The following is a 19,033-nucleotide window of genomic DNA, read 5'->3' on the forward strand; positions in this document are numbered from 1 at the left end:
GTTCCCCGGTCCCTGCTGTGCCTTGGCCCTGAATCCTACACAGGGGACAAGAAGTCATGGGGCACGCGTGAGCCACGTGCACCAGCTCTGGGTGTGCTCCGGCGTAGAGCGGCCGAGCGTTCACTCATGCAATGCAGCTGCTGTCCCGAAGGACGAGTGCGAGGCCACGCCGGCACCTCCGGCTGGAACGGCCTTGGGGGGCAGCGGGTGCGGGGAACAGCCGCTCCTCCCACTCTGCTCTGGCAGCTGGAACGGTCATTAATAATTGCAGCTCTTACCATGATGAGCAATCATAAGGAAAATTGTCTTGCTAATCTGCTGGAAGGTTCTGCCGGGGGCAGGAGCTGGCTGCGGGAAGCCAGATGCCTCCCAGCATCACCCAGAGCTGGCCTGCGGCTGCGGTGCCACATCTCCCCAGTGCCAGCTGCAGGACTGCAAAACCCCATCAAAGATGGGGAAGGGAAAGCGGGAGTGATGGAGGCAGACTGGGGCTGGGCAGTGGGACAGTCACACTGAGAAGTAGCAGGCCAGGGCGGTGAAAAGGGACGGAAACAGCTGGCACCTGCCTGGCAGCGCCAGGATGAGCAGGGATGCGGTAAGTGCCCAAGTGTGAGTCCCAGCTGCGCAGCCAAGGTCAGGGGATGCGCGGGGGAAGGTGAGGTGACTGCGGCCCCACGTGAGCAGCCACGGAGCCAGCCCTGGCTCAGCTGGGACAGCAACCCGTGAGTGGAGGGCAGGGAAGGGGTAAGGGAAGGCAGCCATGCGGGACGGAGCCTGCTGGGGTAGCGTGGCCTGGGAACAGGTTGTGCCAGCTCAGCCCTGGGGTACCCGGCCTTGGAGCAGGGCCAGGGCAGCGCTGCGGTGCCACAACAAGCCTGCCTCTCCCTGAGGGAGAACCAAACATCTCCCTTGTGCTGTTCCAAGGCCGGCACCCACTGGGGGCTCAGCCCCTTCTGGTTGGTGCCCTGTTGCTTCTGGTCCCTACTGATGACACGTCTACTACACAAGGTGCCTCTGTGCTTTGCCAAGAGCAGCTCTTGCCCACCAGCTCTGCGCACCATACGAGGAGCTTGTGCACAGGCAGCGGAAGGAGGGTCTCGGGTGGGCTGCGGAGGTGGAGCCTGGGGAGGGGCCGCAGCCGTGCTGCTCTGAGAACAAAGCCCGGCGGCAGCAGGCTCAGGGCTCCCACCATGTCCCCGAGCGGGGTCCCACCACATCCCCAAAGCCAGCTGAGCCGCTTGCGGGGCGCCTGCCGCAGCCCTGGCCCCCGCGCTGGCCCCGGCAGCTGCGCTACAGCTGCTCGCAAACTCTTGCAGCCTCTTAGGGCGGCTCCGGCTCTGGCCTGGCTCAGAAATGCTGGTGCAAGGAGGGTGTGCAGGCGTGGGGGGAGCAGGCAGCACAGGCAGGGCCTGCGGAACAGTGTCCCGTGTCCCAGTGAGCTTGGGGGGCTCATCCACAGGCTGCTCTCAAGGGCTTGGTTCGGGAAGGGCCATGCCGGCATCAGCTCCAACCTGCAGGAATCAGGCCCTGTACGCTCCCCGCTGTCGCTCCAGCATGGAGGCCCCTTTGGCGCGGTTCTGGTCCGGGATGCAGGCATTGCCGGGGGTCGGGAAGGCAGGGTGGGGCAGGGCGATGCTGCCTGCCCTGGCAGGAGCGTGCAGACCCAGCTGGGAGCCCCCGCAGAGCCCTGTGCGGGTCAGTGCAAAAGCAACTTTGTGGGTTCAAATGGAGGCAAAACCTCCTGGAAAACGCGCTGTCCTGCACAGCCCGGCAGGGTCCCAAGGCGACTGGGTGTTTGGGAGCAGTGGGGATGAAGGGTCAGGCGGGCAGCAAAGGGGCCCCCCACAAAGGCTGCGCTCACTGACAGCTTGTGCAGCAGTGAGGGCACGGCTGGGTGTGTGGGGCAGAGCCCATGGTGCCGCGTCCTTGGAGAGGAAACCTCAGGGCATAGGGGCTTGGGCCAGAGGGGAGCTGAGGGCACAGGGTTCCCTGCGTGCCGTGTCCCCAGGGTGGAGGGGACATGGGACAGGAGAGGGTGTGGGGTGCGGAGGAGCAGCCGGCATGCGAGGTCCCCAGGGTGCAGGGTCCCCCGGAGGGGGTAGCACAGGGCGCCGGTCCCCAGGGCAGAGGAGAGCCCAGGGTGCAGACCCACCCGGGGTGCAGGGTCCCAGGAGGGAGCAGAGCCGGGGTGCAGGTTTCCGGGGTTCAGGGTCCCTGGGGCGGGGGGATGGCCCGGGGGGGGCGGGGGTGGAGCAGACCCCAGGCTGCGGGGTCCCCGGGGTGCAGGATCCCGGGGGCGAGCCGTGGGGGGGGGGGGGGCAGCCCGGGGCGGGGGCGATGCTGCCCGCACCTCAGGGGTCCCGGCGCGGTGCCCGGCGTGGCGGCCGGCGGGGTGCCCCGGGGGCGCCCCGGGGGGCGCGGCGGGGGCCGGGGCGGGGGCGGGGGCCGGGCTGGGGTGGGGGGGGGGGGCGGAGGGTGGTGGTGGGGGCCGTTCGCGGCGCTAGGACCGGGCGCGGCGGCGGGCGGAGCCTCCCCGCCGCTCGCCCCTCCGCCCGGCCGCTGCGGCAGTGTCTCGGAGGCGGGCAGGCGGCCGGTCCCTCCGGTCCCCCCGGCAGCATCCCGGCCCCGCCATGGCTGGCGTCGGCTTCGCGGCGCACCGCCTGGAGCTGCTCGCCTCCTACCAGGACGTGATCGGCGAGGACAGCCCCACCGACTGGTGAGCGCGCCCGCCGCCGCCGCCCCTTTGTCCCCGCCGCCGCCGCCGCCCTTTGTGCACGGAGCCGCCCGGTAACACCGGCCGCGCCCCGCGCTGCGCCCCCCGCCGCCCCGGGCCCGCGATGCCGGGAGCCCCGGCACACAAAGGCGGGCGGGGCGGCGGCGGGGGGGGGTGTGTGTTTGGGGGGGGGGGTGCCCGGTCCGCCGCCCCCAGTGCCCGCACCTGCCCGCCGCCGCCGCACCGGGCCGGGGCGCGGTCCCCGCTTTGTCTGCGCCGGGCCGGCACGTGCGAGCGCCGGCCCCTACCGCCCCCGGGAGCCCCCGGCACCGTCCGACCTCCCGCCGGGCAGCGAACGTGGGGAGCGGGGGGGTCCGCGCACGGCGGGGAGGGCCCGGGGGTCCCCCCGGTGCTGGGCCCGGCCCCGGGTCCCTCGCCATTGTCTGGAGCCGGAGCCGCGGGCAGGGGCGCCCGGGGGGGGGGGCGGGGATCGGGGCGCCACCAGCCCGGCCCCGCTCCCCGCCGGTGCCCCGGCAGCGGGCGGCCCCTCTGCCCGGCATCCCCCCCCGCGGCCCCGCTGTTCCCGGCCCCCCCCGAGCTCCCCGGAGTGCCCCATCCCTGGAGGGCCGCGGTGCGTCGGTCCGGGACCGCCCCGCCGGGCTGGGGCTGCTGCGGGCTCGGGGCGGGGGGTGGCCTTCGCCGGCGGGACCCCCCCCGGGCTGCCCTGCCCTGCCTGCACCCCCCAGTGCGGGACACCCCGTGCTGCGGGCGCCGGGGCCCGGCCGGATCCAGGCCCCGCTGCAGCCGGCACAGCAGCCCGCAGGGAGCATCTCCCCACGCCACCCCGATTCTCCCAGCGCCCACCCGCATCTCCCAGCCCCACCCGGGTGCAGTGGGGCCAGCTGGGGCCGTCTGCCCCGGGACCCTCTCCTTGCCCCCCAGGGTGTCTGTGCCATGGCATGGGGCGGGGGGGGGATGCTGCCAGCACCCTGGGGTGCAGCTCGCTGGGCAGAGCTGGGGTGCTGGGTGCATGCTGTGCATGCTGCTCTCTGGCAGGGGTGCCTACCATGCACCCACCACGCAGCTAGGGTGCACCCACCGCCCAGCTGGGGGGCATCCAGCACACAGCTGGGGTGCACGCTGCTCTCTAGCCGGGTTCCTGCGTTCAGGACAGGGCTGGGAGCCCCCCGAGCTGTGTGGGCCTGGGCAGGTCCCGCTCCCCACCAGCCCCGGTTCTCCAGGGAGCCCCGCGGTCCTGCCGCCAGCCCAAGGGCGCTGTGGGCGAGCACGGTGCATGTTGCTGGCCAGGAGGCAGCTGTCAGCCCTGGGTACATCTTGCTTCCCGGCATCCGCTGCAAAGGAGCCCTCCCTGCCAAAGCTGCTGAGAGCAGCAGAAACGGTTCCTGGGAAGGCGAGTGCCGGGGCCGGGCCCCCCTCACCTCCAGGGCTGAGCCCCAGCTGGGCAGCAAGCCCCCGCCATCCCCACCGATGGGGCTGAGCTCGCCCCATCATCCCCAGCCCCTCCATCCCATGGTCACCAGGGGTGCCCGGCACTCGGTGCCAGTGGGAGCAGCATCCCTGCTGCAGGCCCCAGCGCCCAGGTGGGGGATGAGGGGTGATGCTGGGAGGGCTGCATCGGGCAGGGTGATGGGGACTGTTGACCGGCAGTGGCCCAACCTGGCTGAGCCAGAGGCTGTGAGGACATTGTGCCGGAGCCCGGGCCTGGGCTGGTGCCGAGGGATGCCATGCTCTTGCCCGGCCGGGATCCCTGTGTTTAGTCTGGGATTCCCCCCTGCTCCAGCCTGGTCCTGGAGGGTCCGAGCGTCCCCTCCCCCTGCCCGGCCCCGCGGAGGCTGCTGGGGCCCATTACTCGATCGGAAAGGAATTTGGTGCTGCTTTCTGAGCACGCCGACTCCCTGGAGCTCCCAGCCACATTGGAAACACATGTGCCCAGGCTGAGGCGGGTGGGCTGGGGCGATGCTCCCCCTCCCCGGCCACGGTGGGGGGGGCAGGCAGCTGCGGGTGCCCCAGGTGCTGGCACCCACAGGCATTGCTCTGCCTGCTTCGGTGAGCAATGGGGCCATGCGAGGGCCGCGGGGCCTCTGTCTCCTTGGCGGCGTGATGGGGGATCCTTGCTGGAGTCCCCCGGCCGCAGGGAGCCCTCCTCCCTGGGCTGCATGGGTCACCTCCACTCATGGGTGACCCACATGCCTGGAGCCCAGTGGGTGGGAAGGGGCTGTATGGGCTGGGTGGAGGGATTAAAGCCCATGGAAGGGGGTGAGCAATGCATGATGCTGCCTGCACCCGCTGTGGCATGGCTGGTACCCGCTGCTGGGGCTCGTGGTGATGCTGTTGGGCTGCAGGACCCTGGGGGTACCCCTGGGGATGCTGCTGGCCCCAGCATGGCCCTGCTGGCCCCTGGGCTGGAAACCTCTGGATCCTCCGTCCCGGCGTGGGGTCAGGCTGTGCTGCTGGGCCACACTCAGGGTAGGGCTCTGTTTCCACGGCAAGCCCCCCACTGCCCTGGGAGCACCCCTGGGTGCGGGCAGCAGCACTGTGCTCAGGTACCACCCTGCATGGCGGGGTCCCAGGGCGGGGGAGAGCAGGCACTGGGTGCCCCCAGCACCCGCAGGGCTCCCCAGGCAGCAATGCCGTGGCTCTGCCCTACTTGTTTCCCCCCCTCTGCAGCCAGCTGCATCCCACCTTGTGAGCCCCCAGCCCCTGCCCATGGCCCTGGGCTCCCCCAAACTGCTGCCATGCTTCCCCCATTCCTGGGGGATCAACAGCAGGTCCCCCTGGGGCCGGGGCTGCAGTTGCAGGCAGGGGCTGCGTTTTCCAGCCTTCCCCGGCGCAGGCATCGCAGACGGCGCTTTGCAGCTGCTTTGCCGGCTCCAGGCCGGGAGCTGGCGCCGGCTGGAGTGGCCGATTAGCAGGATCGGGATGTGCGGATTAAAGTCAATCTTGTTGGTGTAATTATCTGCGGCTCGCTGCCGGAGGCTCAGGGGGCGGTGGGTGCCAGGGGGGTGGAGGGAGGCCGTCTCCCTGTTAGGCACCTGCCTGCCTTCCCCTTGTTTTTCAGCTCCCAGGGTCCAGCCGTGGCCCTGGTTTGGGGGTTGCTCTGCCTGTAGGGACCCCCCCCAGTTACCATCCCCCAGGCTCTGGCTGGAAGCTGCGAGTTTGGGTGAGGACAGCTCTGCCCGGCACCATGGGGATTTTGGTGCTCCAGCAAGCACCGCACGGGCGCTGCTAGCCGAATGCCAATCGGCAGAGCTGTCCGCCTGCCCCGGTGTGGAGATGATGGGGGGGTCCAGCACGGGCGGCCCCGGCTTTCCGGGTGCAGCGTGTGACGGCGGCAGGCAGGTTTGGGTGCCTGCCAGGCCCCGACGGGTCCCCGCTGCCTGCCTGCCTCCCCCGCTCCCCTCCACTAATCACCTCGTCATCGGGGCGAGCTGCATCCCAGCTGGGATGGGGGGGTTGCCATGGCGACAGAGGATGCTGGTTGCCTAGCAACATCCATCCCCTCGCCCACCCGCCCTGGACCAATTCGCCATGCGTCCTCCCCTCCCCGCCCCGCCGTAGCTGGCTGCATGCCCCTGGGGAGGTGCGGGCTGGTGGGGGTCCCCGCGGAGCCCCGGGGGGGGCTGGCTGGGGCGCGGTGGGAGCGAGAGGGGGTTTCCCATCCGCTGGGAACGGTTTCCAAGAAACAGTCTCCATGACGGCCCCATCACACCCTGGCGGCACATTGATTTGCTGCTGCTGGTGCTCCGGCGTCCTCCCCCGGCCTGGTGCCTGCCGGGCCGGTGGCTCACGCAGCCAGGCACGTGAGCGGCCCCGAGTTCCCTGCCGGGGCGTGGGGCTGTCCCCAAAGCCGGTTGGTAACCGGCAGGGTCGGGGGCACACAGAGATGGGCGTGCAAGGAGCTGCGAGGCCGCAGCGGCTTGCGGCACGGCACGGCAGCCGGCTGGTCCCTGTGCCCAAGTGACCCTTCTGTCCCCAACCTTGCGACCCTGCCCCATGGCTGCCAGGCAGCAGGGTTTGGGGAATAGGCCCTGCCCGAAGTCCTGCCTGCCTGGCAGCCTGGCCCTTCGCGGTGGCCATGGGCAAGGGATTGGGGTGGCTGTGTGGCAGCTTGGGGACACCTGGCTGGTCCCCCAGGACCTGCCCTGACCTCAGTGTTAGCAGGATGGGGAGGCGGAGGGGCCACCCCACGCTCCCCCTGGCCATGGCTCACCCACGCTGTCTCCCCAGGGCCCTCTACACGTACGAGGATGGCTCTGATGACCTGAAGCTGGCAGCGTCAGGAGGTAAGGTCCTCTGTCCCTGCAGCTGGCTCGGCTCTGCCAGCGTTTTCCCCAGCACCCGTCCCGGTGCCGGGTGGACATGGGCTGACGGTGCCGTGCCAGGCGGAGGTTTGCTGGAGCTCTCCGGCCACTTTGAGATCCAGAAGGTGATGTACGGCTTCTGCAGCGTCAAGGACCCCCAGGCTGTGCTCCCCAAATACGTCCTCGTCAACTGGGTGAGTGGGGGGGGCCATGCTGGGGGGGGCCGTGCCGTGCCCACCGGGGCCGCAGTGTTGGCAGGGGCATGGCTGGGTGCAAGGGAGGAGCCTGCGGTGGCCGGGGGGGAGGTGTGGGTGCCCCACGGTCCCGCTGTCCAGTGGTGGTCAGCGGGGTGGGGGTCACCCTGCCGCACCCCCCCAGCTCAGCCCCTCCCTGGCTGCCACAGGTGGGTGAGGACGTGCCGGACGCCCGCAAATGCGCCTGTGCCAGCCACGTGGCCAAGATCGCCGAGTTCTTCCAGGTGGGTGACACTGGGGCGGGGGACGATGTCGCCAGGGCACCCACCCCGGTGCCTGACGGCTGCTTGCCCCCCGACCAGGGCGTGGACGTCATCGTCAACGCCAGCAGTGTGGAGGACATCGACCCAGGGGCCATTGGGCAGCGGCTCTCCAACGGGCTGGCCCGCGTCTCCAGCCCGGTGTTGCACCGCCTGCGGCTGCGGGAGGACGAGAACGCCGAGCCTGTGGTAATGTCCCCATGGCAGCGACGGCGGCGATGGCGGCGGGCGCAGGGCATCCCTCCCGCCTGGGGCTCCTGTCTGCCGCAGCCCGTCACCCCGTGTGCCGCTTACTGTTATTCCCCCTCGCTGATCCCAGCCCCTCCGCCCCCCCTGCCTCTCCTCCGTCCCAGGGCACCACTTACCAGAAAACCGACGCCACCGTGGAGATGAAGCGGCTCAACCGGGAGCAGTTCTGGGAACAGGCCAAGGTGGGGTATGCTGGGGGGGCAGCCGGTAGCCCCTGGGGAGCGGGGTGAGCCGCTGGCAGGTGATGGGCAGCCCTGTCCTTCATCCCCCTCCCACCAGAAAGAGGAAGAATTGCGTAAGGAGGAGGAGCGGAAAAAGGCCCTGGACGCCCGGCTGCGGTTCGAGCAGGAGCGGATGGAGCAGGAACGGCTGGAGCAGGAGGAGCGGGAGCGGCGCTACCGGGAGCGCGAGGAGCAGATCGAGGAGCACAGGCACGGCGGGGGCTGGGGTCGGGCTCGCGTGCGAGGATGTGCATGTACAGGATGGCTGCGCACATGCTGCGAGCGTCTGGGGAGGTGCATGGGTGTTGGTTCATGGGAAGGGGTTGGGGCAGGGACTGGCAGGAGCTGGTGCCCAGCCCCTCTCCTGTGCCCCCATTGCAGGCGGAAGCAGCAGAGCATGGAGGCAGAGGAGGCCCGGCAGCGCCTGAAGGAGCAGTCCATCTTCGTAAGTGCTGTGGCAGGCGTGGGGCTGGGGTTCGAGCCGAAGCTGCTGCCTGGTGTCACCCCCGAGGAAGGGCTTTTCTCAGCCAGTTCTCCTGGGCATCCCGGGGCTGGGGGGTCATGCCATGTCTCTTCGTAGGGGGAGCAGCAAGAGGAGGACGACAGGCAGCAGCTCAGGAAATCAGAGTCAGAGGTGGAGGTGAGTGCGTTGGCAGCCATGCCCAGTGCCTGTCCTCACTCTCCAGCCAGCAGCGCCCACAGCTCGATGGGGACCCAGCTGGGGGGTGGTCCCTCAGCCCCACACCACTGGGGCGGTGGGTCTCAGCCTCCCCCATCCCCACAGGAGGCTGCTGCCATCATCGCTCAGCGGCCCGACAACCCCCGGGACTTCTTCAAGCAGCAGGAGCGGGTGGCATCGGGCAGCAGTGACGCCGTCTCACCGGGCAGCCACAGGACAGGTGAGGGGCTGGGGGGGCTGTGGGCACCGGGGGGGCATGGAGAGGCCGGGGGGGACTGCGGGCTGCGGAGCAGGTGAGTGTGGTGCCACCGGGGCTCCCCGCAGCTCGGCGGGTCACAGTGGGATCTGGGGGGAGCAGGGCTGTAATGTGGGGAGGGGGTGTCCCCTCTGCCGTCCCTGGCGCTGCGGTTGGGGGTGCCGGGGGCACGAGGACGGCAGGGGGTCGTCCTGCTCTGCTGCGCCACCATCACCGCCACTGCCACTGCACCTCACGCGGCCCCTGCAGCTGGGGCAGCTTGGCAGGGGCTGGATGCCAGGGTGTCTTCAGCAAGGGGGGGGCTCATCCTGCTCCCTGCTGGGTGTCGTCCGCTCACCTGTCACAGCACCACGCTGGCAGCCAGGGTGGCAGCGTGGTCGATGCGGCAGGGGTGGGCAGCTGGAGGTCTGGGGGTGGCTTGGGAAGGCAACTCATCCCACGGGGGCAGCTAAAAGGGGCAGGAATGAGTGGGGCAGGCGTGGGGCACCCAGCGTGCTCCCGGCTGGCAGGGAGTACCCTCTGGGGAGGCTGGGCTGCCCCACAGTCTGGGGTCCAGCCCTGGGACTCTTTTTTGCGGCTCTAGGGCAGGGGCTAGCTGTCCTGGTGGGCGCCTCCGTCTGTGGGGCCATGTCGTGGGGCTGCGCTGGGGGTCGTGCTGGGGTGCTGTGCTGGAGGGACTGTGATGTGTTGTTCTTGCTGTGGGGTCATGCCATGGGTCATGCCATGGGCTGTGCCGTGGGGCTGTGCTGTGGGGTTGTGCCTCGGGGCAATGCTGTGGGGCTGTGCCACGGGTTGCGCTGTGGGCTGTGTTGTGGCCGTGCCGTGGGTTCATGCTGTGGGGCCGTGCTGTGCCTGAGCAGGTAGTTGTCCCATGGCCATGTCCTGGCCTCTCTCCCCACCTGGCCATGCAGCACTGCCTCCCATCCTTCTGTCCTGCTGTCTTTCCATCCTCTTGTCCTGCCATCCTCCCACCCCACTGTCAGTGCTGCCTCCCATCCCGCCGTCCTCCCGTCCCGGTGCCCTGGTGCCCCGGCCCCGCCACGGCTGCGCTGAGCAGGGACTGACCCATCTCTTTGCTCTCTCTCTCTCTCCGTCCGTCCGTCTGTCTGTCTTTCTCTCGGCAGGTCGTCTGCACTGTCCTTTCATAAAGACAGCTGACAGTGGGCCGCCTTCTTCCTCCTCCTCCTCCTCCTCCCCCCCGCGGACCCCCTTCCCCTATATCACCTGCCACCGCACCCCAAATCTCTCCTCTTTCTTCCCATGTAGGTAGCTGGGATCCCCCCGGGTGTGCAGCTCCTGGGGGCCAAGCCACGGGCGGCCGCCCCACAGCCCACCCCAGCCCCACGGCACACCGGACCGACAGCGGAGGCAGCGCCCCTCCCGCGGGCACCCAGAGGGGGCCGGGCACCCAGGCGGGGGCTGCGCCCGCACCCACGGGCACCCTGCACGCCTCGGCTGGGGCTGGCCCCACGGTGGGCGCTGTGCCCCTGGGGTGGGGGGATGCAGCAGGCTGTGCCCATGAGGCAGGTTGTGCCCGTGGTACCGGGGAGGGGGCACCGGGCAGGCTGTGCCCATGGGACAGACGGGGACAGGGCTGAGCTGTGCCTGGGGAGATGATGCTCTGCCATGGGATGGAGCAGGCTGTGCCCATGGGATAGAGGGGGCCCAGGACAGGCTCTGCTCATGGGGCAGAGGTGGATGGGGCAGGCTGTGCTCGTGGGGCAGAAGGGGACAGGGCAGGCTGCGCCCTGGACCACGCAGGATTTTGCCCATGGGGCAGCGCGGGATGGGAAAGGCTGTGCCCCGGATCGTGTGGGGCTGTGCCCATGGGGCAGAAGGGGCCAGATGGTGCCTGGAGCCATGTGGGACTGTGCCCCCCTAGCCAGGGGTAGCAGGGCACAGAGCTGTGCCTGCAGAGGTGAGGCTGTGCCAGGGCCCAGCTGGGCTGTGTGTGGGCAGAGCCAGCGTGCACTGCGGCAGGTATGGGGCTGCTTGTCCCCCTACCTGGCAGATGCGGGGGCTGCGGCTGCATGGGGCTAGCGGGGATGCCCGGAGAGGGGCATGGTGGTTGCTGCACCCATGGGTGCCTCTGCCCCGCCACCGCAGGAGGGGATGACGCGGTGGCAGGTACATGGTGACGTACATTTGACAGCTCCTGGCCGGGTTGGCATGGCACAGGAGCAGGGGCAGCGCTGGGGTGCTGGTCCCTCCCCGATGTGGGCAGCCCCCCCCATGCCACCCCCATCTCCCTTGTCCGCAGGCAGCCAGTCGGACGCCTACCGCAAGGCCTCGGCAGCGGGCTGCAGCCCCTGCGAGTCCAGCCCGGCCGCCACGCCGCTGGGCGAGCCGGGCACCCGCGCGTCGGGCAACGAGGCGTCGGGCAACGAGACGCCGGCAACGCCCAAAGGTGGGCGCAGGGCTGGCGCTGCCTGCCCCTGCCTGGGGCTGCCTGGGCACATCCCCGCGGTTCCCCACAGCACATCCCCTGCTGCAGCCCCCTCGACTCCTCTGCAGCCCCCGCTGCCGCAGCCCTGCCAAACTCCCTTGCATCGCTCAGTGCATCCATGCTGTCCCGTCTGCATCCCTTGATATATCCCCCTCCGTCTCTGCTGTGTCCCCCAGTGCATCACCGCCGTGTCCACTGCTCCGTGCTGGTGCATCCCCGCTGTCTCTGCTGCATCCCCCCAGTGCAGCCCCGCCGTCATTGTTGCATCCCTGCTGTCTCTAGTGCATTTTCTAACACCCGTGCATCCCTGTTGCCTGTGCTGCACCAACCCCCCATGCATCTCCCCATTTCCAGTGCATTGCCCCAGCCAGTGCATCTCCACCACTACCAGTGCATTTTCCCCGCCCCAGTCTGTACCTGCCCACCATCTCTGCAGCATCACCCCAGTGCAGCTCCACTGTCTCTGCTGCATCCCCCAATGCGACTGTCCTATCTGTGCCATCCCCAGTGCGTCCCTGCCAGTGTTGCTGCTTCCCTCCATGCATCCCCACTGTCCCTCTGCATCCCAGCCAGCTCTGCAGCAGTCCCCACTGGCCCCTTTGCATCCTCTGGTGCATCCCAGCTTTTCCTTCTGCATCTTCCCAGTGCACCCCTCCCCATCCCCCTGTGCCTCCCAGCTACTCTCTCCACCCCAGCAGAGCCCGGGCACCCCCCTCAAGGGTTCACCTTGCCCCACACCCAGCCCCACCATGTCCCCTGGTGTGTGCCATCGGTCCCCTCCCTGCCCAGTCACTCCCACCCATCCCCACAGCATCTCCCTGCTGCACCCAGCCCAAAGGACCCCCCCCCCCACCCCCCCGGCCCTGGATGGGGGGGGGGGGGGGGGGTGTGGTGGTCTGTCCCCACTGACTGTTGTCCCCTCCCTTGCAGACTCCCCCAGCCCCAGCACCCAGGAGGCCGGGCCAGCCGTCCCTGAGCAGCACTGGCCCTTCCCAGAGCCCGAGGACAAGGCCACCGAGCCCCCCGGGGACGAGCCCAGCCCCAGGCCGGTGTGGACAGCAGGGGTTGACTCCCTGGGGGACCTGATGACCCTGGAGCCTGCCGAGCCCTCCCCGTTACCTGTGGCTGCCGAGCCCCAGCCGGGGGAGACCCCCAACCCCGAGAGCCTCATCGACCTGTGGCAGAGCGATGGGGCGAACCCCCCCGCTGCCTGGCCCCTGCCTGCTGCCCCTGTCCCCGAGGGCCCCCCGGCCACGCTGCCTGACGAGGGGACCCTGCTGAGCCTGGACGAGCTGCCCGAGCCCCCTGCCACCTTCTGCGACGCGGAGCAGGAGGAGGAGGCAGCCGGTGGGGGTGACACCCAGCCCCGGGGGCTTGGCTGCCAGCGTGCCCCCCAGGAGGATGCCCCGGGCCGAGAGACCCCCCCCATCACCAATGGGGAGATGGCCCCCAAGGACGGGACGCCGGGTCGTGGGGAGCAGGTGAGCATTGCCAGGGGAAGGGGGTCGGGGGATGACTGGGTGGCTTGGGGGGTCCTGACCACCTGCCCCCCCCTGCTCCAGGCCAGCGAGGGCTATTTCAGCCAGTCCCAGGAGGAGGAGGTACCCCCCCCCCGAGGAGCCATCGGCCAAAGCCCCCCAGCCCGTCTTCTACAACAAGCCCCCAGGTGAGTGGGAATGGTGAGGGGGGTGTCTGTCCCTCCGTGGGCTACCCCACACTGCCCTGACCACCCCCCCCCGCTCCCTGTCCCCCCAGAGATTGACATCACATGCTGGGATGCGGACCCCCTGCCCGAGGAGGAGGAGAGCTTCGGGGGGGGCCTGTAAGCCCGGGCCCCACTGCCGGCGCAGGCAGCCCACCCCGGCCGGTATGGGGTATGAGGGGGCCACAGCCGGGGGCCGGGCCCCCCCCCCGCCCCATTGGGGCCCCCGCAGGATGAGGCCTCCGGGTGGGAGCCGCCCCGCTGCGCCCCCCCCCACCCAGGGGCACCTTTTACAGCCCCCACTTGTCCTCCTCTCTTTTTTAAGTTGTTGGTAGGAGCCGTGTCAGCCCCTCCCCCAGCCCCCTTTAGCAATCCGCCCCCCCCCGCTGCCCCAGCGCCCCTTCGGGGGGGGGACGCACACACTTGCATCCCCTGCCCAGCTGTGGGACAGGGTCCTCATTCTCTTCGTGCCCCCCCCCCCCCGGGAGCCCCCCAATACTTTGCACGAGTTCAAAAAAAAAAAAAGGAATAATAATAATAATAATGATAATAATAATAAATGAATATGGCAATAAAGTGACCCGACCAAGGCGAGGCTGTGGCCGGTGGCGCCCCCCCCCCCCCAACCCTGGTAGGGAGCTGGTGTGGGGCTTGTGCCCTCCCCCCACTCCTTCCTCGCCGGGAGCCCCCCACCCTGCCCCGCTTGGCCCCCGCTTGGCCCCTCTCCCCCCCCTACAGTAACTGTTTTTGGAAAGCACAAGTTCTGTACCGGCGGTGTGCTCATGTCTGTTAATAAATAAAGCGACTCCCACGGGGGCTGCAGCCTGCTGGGGGGGGGCAGGGAGGGCAGGGGAGCGGGGGGCTGCCGCCACCCCGGGGGGGTGTCCCATGACGCCAGCCCGCCGGGAGGCGAACCCGAGCCACAAACTTTTATTCTCAAACTGTAACAAACAAAAAATTTAAGAAACAGAGCAGAGTCCGGGTCCCCAGCGCCCCCGGCATGGGGGGGGCCGGCGGGGGCCAGATGGGGAACCAGCCCCTTCCGCGCCGGCGGCGATGGCCCGCACCGGAGCGGGCGTCCCCAGGGTGACGCGGGCAACCGAAACCACCTCCCCCGGTGCCGGAGGGGCACCCGCGGCGAGGTCCGGGGGTCCCCCGGGGCCGCCGTTAGACAGCGGTAGTCCTGCCGAAGAGGGGCATGGAGACCGGGAGGTGCCAGGGTCCCGGCTCGTAGGTGTCCCTGCTGCTGAGCTCCGAGTCCGTCCAGCTGGGAAACATGCGGGGGGAACATTCTGCCTGCAGGTAGAGGTCCGGGCAGGCAGGACCGGGGCTGGCCGAGCGGGGCAGGTGCAGTGCCGAACCGTAGCCGGCGTCCAGGAAAAGGGGTTTGTAGCTGGGGGGCTGCTCCTGCTTCTCCAGCCGCTCGTGGCTCAGGAAGGGGGCGTTGATTTTGCGGTAGAGCCCCCGCGTGTCCATCAGCACCTCGCTGTACGGCGGGGGGGGCTCCGCCATCAGCAGCGCCTCCTCGTAGCACGGTGGCTTCGACAGGTCTGACTCTGCAAGGCAAAGCCCCCCCCCCGGACCCCCGCTGCCGTCAGTGCTGTGCCCCGGCTCTCATGCCGTGTCACACCCCCCCCCCCCAAAAAAAAGGGGGGGGAGGCGCACGCACCGGGGATGCCGAGAGCCCCTCCCTGCTCCTTACCGTGCCGGCAGCTCCAGGGTCGGGGGGGTGGGATGTGGTGGGGGTGATGATGGTGGGGCTCGAGGCGGAGGCGGTGGGGAATGGCGATGCCGGGGGGGCTGCCCCCGTAACCCTCGTAGTGCAGCGGCTCCAGCTCCAGCGCGCGCAGGCTCTGCTCCCGCAGCCGCTCCTCCTGCTGCCGCTTCACCCGCCGCCGCAGGTAGCTGCAGAAGCAGCACAGCAGCACGATGAGCCCCCAGATGAGCCAGAAGCCCGCGAAGCAGGTGAGGAAGGTGTAGGTGCCCTGGGACATCACCATCTTGGCTGCCGGCCCCGGGGGGAGGCCCCTGCCTCTCCCTGCCCTCGGGGTGGGGGACGGGATGCTCAGGGCGGCGGCAGGGCCAGGGCAGGACCCGATGCTGTCAGGGCCGCCGAGGGCATCTCCCCGGGCCGTGCCCGGCGGCGTCTCCTCTGGCCCGCGGGCGCCCGCCGTCAGGGGTCCGTCCTCGCCATGGAGCCGGGGGGGGCTGGAGCGGGTGGGTCAGGCCTGGGTGCGCTGGGTGGGCGGCGGGGTGGGGGGCCGGCGGGGTGGGCGATGGGGGGACAGGGCCGGCGGGGTCCCGCTGCCCATCGCTGGGAGGGGGCCGCCGGGGAGGGGGCCCTGTAACGAGACAGACGTGAGCGTGAGCGTGGCGGGGACGCGGCCGCCCCGTTCCCATGGTGACTCGCTCCACATGCGCAGCGGCACCCGCAGCCGCCGGGGAGCCGTGCCTGGCCCCATGCGCGCCCCCGCCGTCGCCCCCACGGCTGCAAACCCCCCCCCAACACCCTGCCACGGCACTGCCGGGCAGCCCAGGGCGGGAAACGGATGCCGTGGCACCGCGGCATCGACACCTTCCAGATCACGGGGTGTCTGCTGGCATCCCCCCCCACTCCTGCCCACCCAGCGCACCCCAAATCGGCTGCAGAGCCCAGGCAGCTCGGCCCCCATGCCGCTCCGCAGCAGGGTGCCCTGGGGTGCCCCGGGGAGGAGCAGGGACACGCGGAGCCGGAGGCTGCCTGCGGCACGTGGCGCTCGCGGGAGCACGTGCACCACGGCCATCGCTGGCCTCACGGCCCCCGGGGAGAATCAGGGGATGGTGGCACCCTGACACGGTGATGGAGGGCAGGGGGGTGGCGGTTACGGACACCGTCACGCCTGCCAGGTCCCTGCCTTTAGGCAGGCTGACAGCTCGGTCACATCCAGCCGAGCACCGAACAGGGACAGCATGTGCCGGGGGGGGGGGGGAGAGCTGTGCACATCAGCGAGCGGGGAGCAGCACCCATGGGTGCTCGCAGGCAGGCACGTAAGCACCCATCAGGATTATTATCGTGGTGTGGGAGAGACCAGGCTCGCCAGCGGGGAGGAGGGCAAGCGCTGGAGTGGCGGTGGCCGAGGGCAGGGCGACCACGGAGGCACCATCGCTCCCACGTGCCTCGGCTCGGCGAGCGGTGAAGGGCCGCGGGGTCCCCGGCCACCCCACGGGGCAGGGCCACGCTGCCAGCGAGGGCACCACGGCAGGGCCACCGGGTGCCGAGGGGGCTAGCAGGGCAGCGGGGCCGGAGGGTCGAGACCTGCCGGAAGGAAGGAGGGATGGGGGAAGGAAGGGACCGGGGAGCCCTGGCCACGCTCCGGCCGGGCAGCGGTGGGCAGCGGCGGGCAGCGGGGGCTGCTCCATCACGCAGACAAAAGCGGGGGCAGAGGCAGCGGCGGGATGTGAGTCTCTGGGGAGGGGGTGCCCCTTGCTGGGGAGCCCCAAGCCGCCACCGCTGCCCGGCTAAGGCCAGCTCGGTGCGGGCAGAGCTCGCCGGCCCCGACTGCAACAGGCTCCCGGCCAGCAGCCTGGGTATCCCCGGGCGGGGGGGGCACCCTGCGGGAAGGGCCGTGGGTCGAGCACCGGGGTAACGGCCGGGACTGGGGGGGGGGACACACGACACCGGGAACCGGGGCAGGGCGGGCTGGTGGCGCCTGGGGACCGGGGGCGTTTGCAGATGGGGCGTGCGGGGGGGGAGCGGGGCTGCCGGGGCCGGAGACGTGCGGGCTGGGGGAGGCGCGGGGCCGGGCTGGGAGACACCCACGCCGGGCGGGGAGCGGACCGGCCGCCCGGCTGGGAGCAGCCGCCGAGCCGGGCCCCGCCGGCAAGCCGGGGCCGCCCCGCTGCCCCCGGCCCCGGCCTGGGCCCCGCTGCCCGCGTCGCATCCCAGCCCGGTACCTCCGGCGGGAGGGGGACACCCCGGCGGGGACCTCCCCGCTCCCGGTGCCGGGCGCGGCAGCCCCCTCCTCCTCCTCCTCTTCCTCCTTCTTCTCCTCCTCCTCCTCCTCCTCCTCCTCCCCCGGGGCGCGCGCCCGCCGGGGACGGACCGGAGGCGCGCGCCCCGCTACGCGCCGCGCGCCCCTGCCCCGGCCCCCGGTTCCCGGTGGCGGCCCCGCGCGCCCCCGCCCCGGCCCCGCTGCCTCCGCGCCGCGCAACAGGCGGAGGCGCCGCGCCCGCTCCCTCCGCGGCTCCCGTTACCGGCGGCGGCGGCGCACGTGGCTCAGGCGGCGGGCAGCGGCGGCGGCTCCATAGGGCGACGGCGGCGGGAGGGGGGCGGGGGAGGGGGGGCCCGGTGCGCGCCCGGTGCGCGGCGCCGCCGCCACCTCCCGGCGCTGCCTTTGTCTCCGGTGAGCGCTCCCGCGCCGCCGCCGCGCGCCGCCCCGCCCGGGCTCCCGCCCCGCCGCTCCGCCCCGCCCTCGGCTCGGGGAGGGACCCGGGAGCCGGCGGGCCCCCCGCGCCCCCGCCCCGGGACCCTTCGCCGAGCGGGGGCTACCGGCGGGGAGCGGGGGGAACGGGCACTGCTACGGGAATCCCGCCCCCCCCCCCCACCTCCCCGGGAACGGCCGCGGGATGGCGGTGGCGTGAGGGCCGTGGCATCCCCGGGGGTGGCCGCGGGAGCCCCACGGGGTGGGGGCCGGGGATCCCCGGGTGACGGCCCCACGGTGCGGGTGGGGTGATGGCCCTGCGAGGCCCCGCGGGGCGATGCCACGGGCTCCCCCATCCGGTGGCCATGCACTCGCCCTGGGGGTGGCTGTGGCGTGCCAGGGTTTGCCAGCCACCCGCTCCCCTGGTGCCAGCCACAGCCTCCTCGGGGGTGACGGCCATGTGCTCCCCCGGGGTGACAGCCAGCACAGTACAGGGACAGTGGCAGGGAGGGCAGCTCAGCCGCTGACGAGTCCTTAATGGCCCCCGCCACCGCAGCCCGCCGGGGTGCTGCAGTGGGACGCGTGGCTGTGCGGGGCAGGGATGCCAGCCTGGCCCCGAGGACAGCGAGGGACAGAGGTGGCACTGGGTGACGCAGCAGGCTGTCCTGGGGGCACCCCGCTCACTTGAGGCTGCCCTTGCCCCGGAGCAGACCCCTCGCCGGCCTGCCCCAAGGACTCGGCCCCCTGCACTAGGGCTCCCCCGGCCATTTGCCGTCTGGGGGCCGTCGCCAGCTCTTCCCTGCTGCGCCCAAGGCCGGTGGTCACGGCTCCCATGGGAGATCCCCCCCCCACCATGCGCTCAGCTTGGGGGCGAGAACACCCGCTCTCCCTTCGCTGCACTCTGGGGCTGTGCCAGATGCTGGGAGCGTGGTTACAGGGCAGAGCCGTGCCCGCTCTGTTCCCAGGCCAGAGGCCAGGTGGGTGACCGGGTGTGGGTGCCCGGCAGGGGTGCCCCACGCGGGCCGTGACCCTGCCGCCACTTCCTCCCCGTGGGCAGGGTGGCAGGCGCCTGCTGCAGCCGCACACACGGCGCATTGTTCTGCCGGGGCCCGGCCGGAAGGACTTCCTCCATCCCAGCCAGGGGACGACCCGGGGAAGCCGGGAGCTGGCAGCCCGCTCCCACCACGGCCGGGCCGAGTGGCTCCGGCAGACGGCCAAGCCCCGCCACCTCGCTCGGAGCAGGGCCGTGGTGGCCGTGTCTTCCCCGGCCCCCTTGGCTCCGGCCCCGACTCACCTTGCTGGAACTTGTCTCCCGCGATCGGACCTCACAGCGCAGCCGTGGCAGCCCGGCAGTGCCGGCTTGACGGTTGTGGGGGTGCCCGAGCAGCACCCACGGCGGGCAGGAGGCTGCGGCCATGCAGGGGGGCTTGGGTGCTCCCTCGGGGCATGGGTAACGCAGAGGCGGGGGGCACGCTGGGGCCCACGGGCATCGTCAGGCCAGGGTGAGGGCGATCGGGGGGAGCCAGGCCTC

At 71.2% G+C, this 19,033-nt stretch overlaps 2 protein-coding genes across 2 annotated transcripts; one reads left to right on the forward strand and one right to left on the reverse strand.

Annotated features, from left to right (window-relative positions):
• The first annotated feature begins 2,530 nt into the window (after nucleotides 1-2,530).
• Nucleotides 2,531-13,918, forward strand: DBN1 (drebrin 1). Its single transcript, XM_052816393.1, is given in 16 exon segments — nucleotides 2,531-2,716; nucleotides 6,962-7,017; nucleotides 7,117-7,229; nucleotides 7,439-7,513; nucleotides 7,592-7,738; nucleotides 7,903-7,980; nucleotides 8,078-8,229; nucleotides 8,401-8,464; nucleotides 8,600-8,659; nucleotides 8,804-8,918; nucleotides 10,079-10,216; nucleotides 11,215-11,361; nucleotides 12,331-12,881; nucleotides 12,963-13,004; nucleotides 13,006-13,066; nucleotides 13,156-13,918. Coding segments are annotated over 16 exon segments (1,956 nt in total). The 5' UTR covers nucleotides 2,531-2,630; the 3' UTR covers nucleotides 13,227-13,918.
• Nucleotides 13,919-14,017: 99 nt separating this feature from the next.
• Nucleotides 14,018-18,906, reverse strand: PRR7 (proline rich 7, synaptic). Its single transcript, XM_052816400.1, has 3 exons — nucleotides 18,797-18,906; nucleotides 14,805-15,444; nucleotides 14,018-14,658 (listed from the first exon to the last, which is right to left on the reverse strand). Exons 2-3 carry the CDS (start codon nucleotides 15,100-15,102, stop codon nucleotides 14,270-14,272), a joined length of 687 nt encoding a protein of 228 aa, XP_052672360.1. The 5' UTR covers nucleotides 15,103-15,444; nucleotides 18,797-18,906; the 3' UTR covers nucleotides 14,018-14,269.
• Between the last annotated feature and the right edge of the window lie 127 nt (nucleotides 18,907-19,033).

The sequence above is a fragment of the Harpia harpyja genome, chromosome 20 (assembly GCF_026419915.1).
Source record: "Harpia harpyja isolate bHarHar1 chromosome 20, bHarHar1 primary haplotype, whole genome shotgun sequence".
Classification (NCBI taxonomy): domain Eukaryota; kingdom Metazoa; phylum Chordata; class Aves; order Accipitriformes; family Accipitridae; genus Harpia; species Harpia harpyja.

Excerpts from the sequence above, each read along its gene's own strand:
- PRR7 (XM_052816400.1), bottom strand. The coding sequence starts at position 15,102 with ATGGTGATGTCCCAGGGCACCTACACCTTCCTCACCTGCTTCGCGGGC. Across the intron at positions 14,659-14,804 it reads ACCCTGGAGCTGCCGGCACG|AGTCAGACCTGTCGAAGCCA; the intron begins GTAAGGAGCAGG and ends TTTGCCTTGCAG.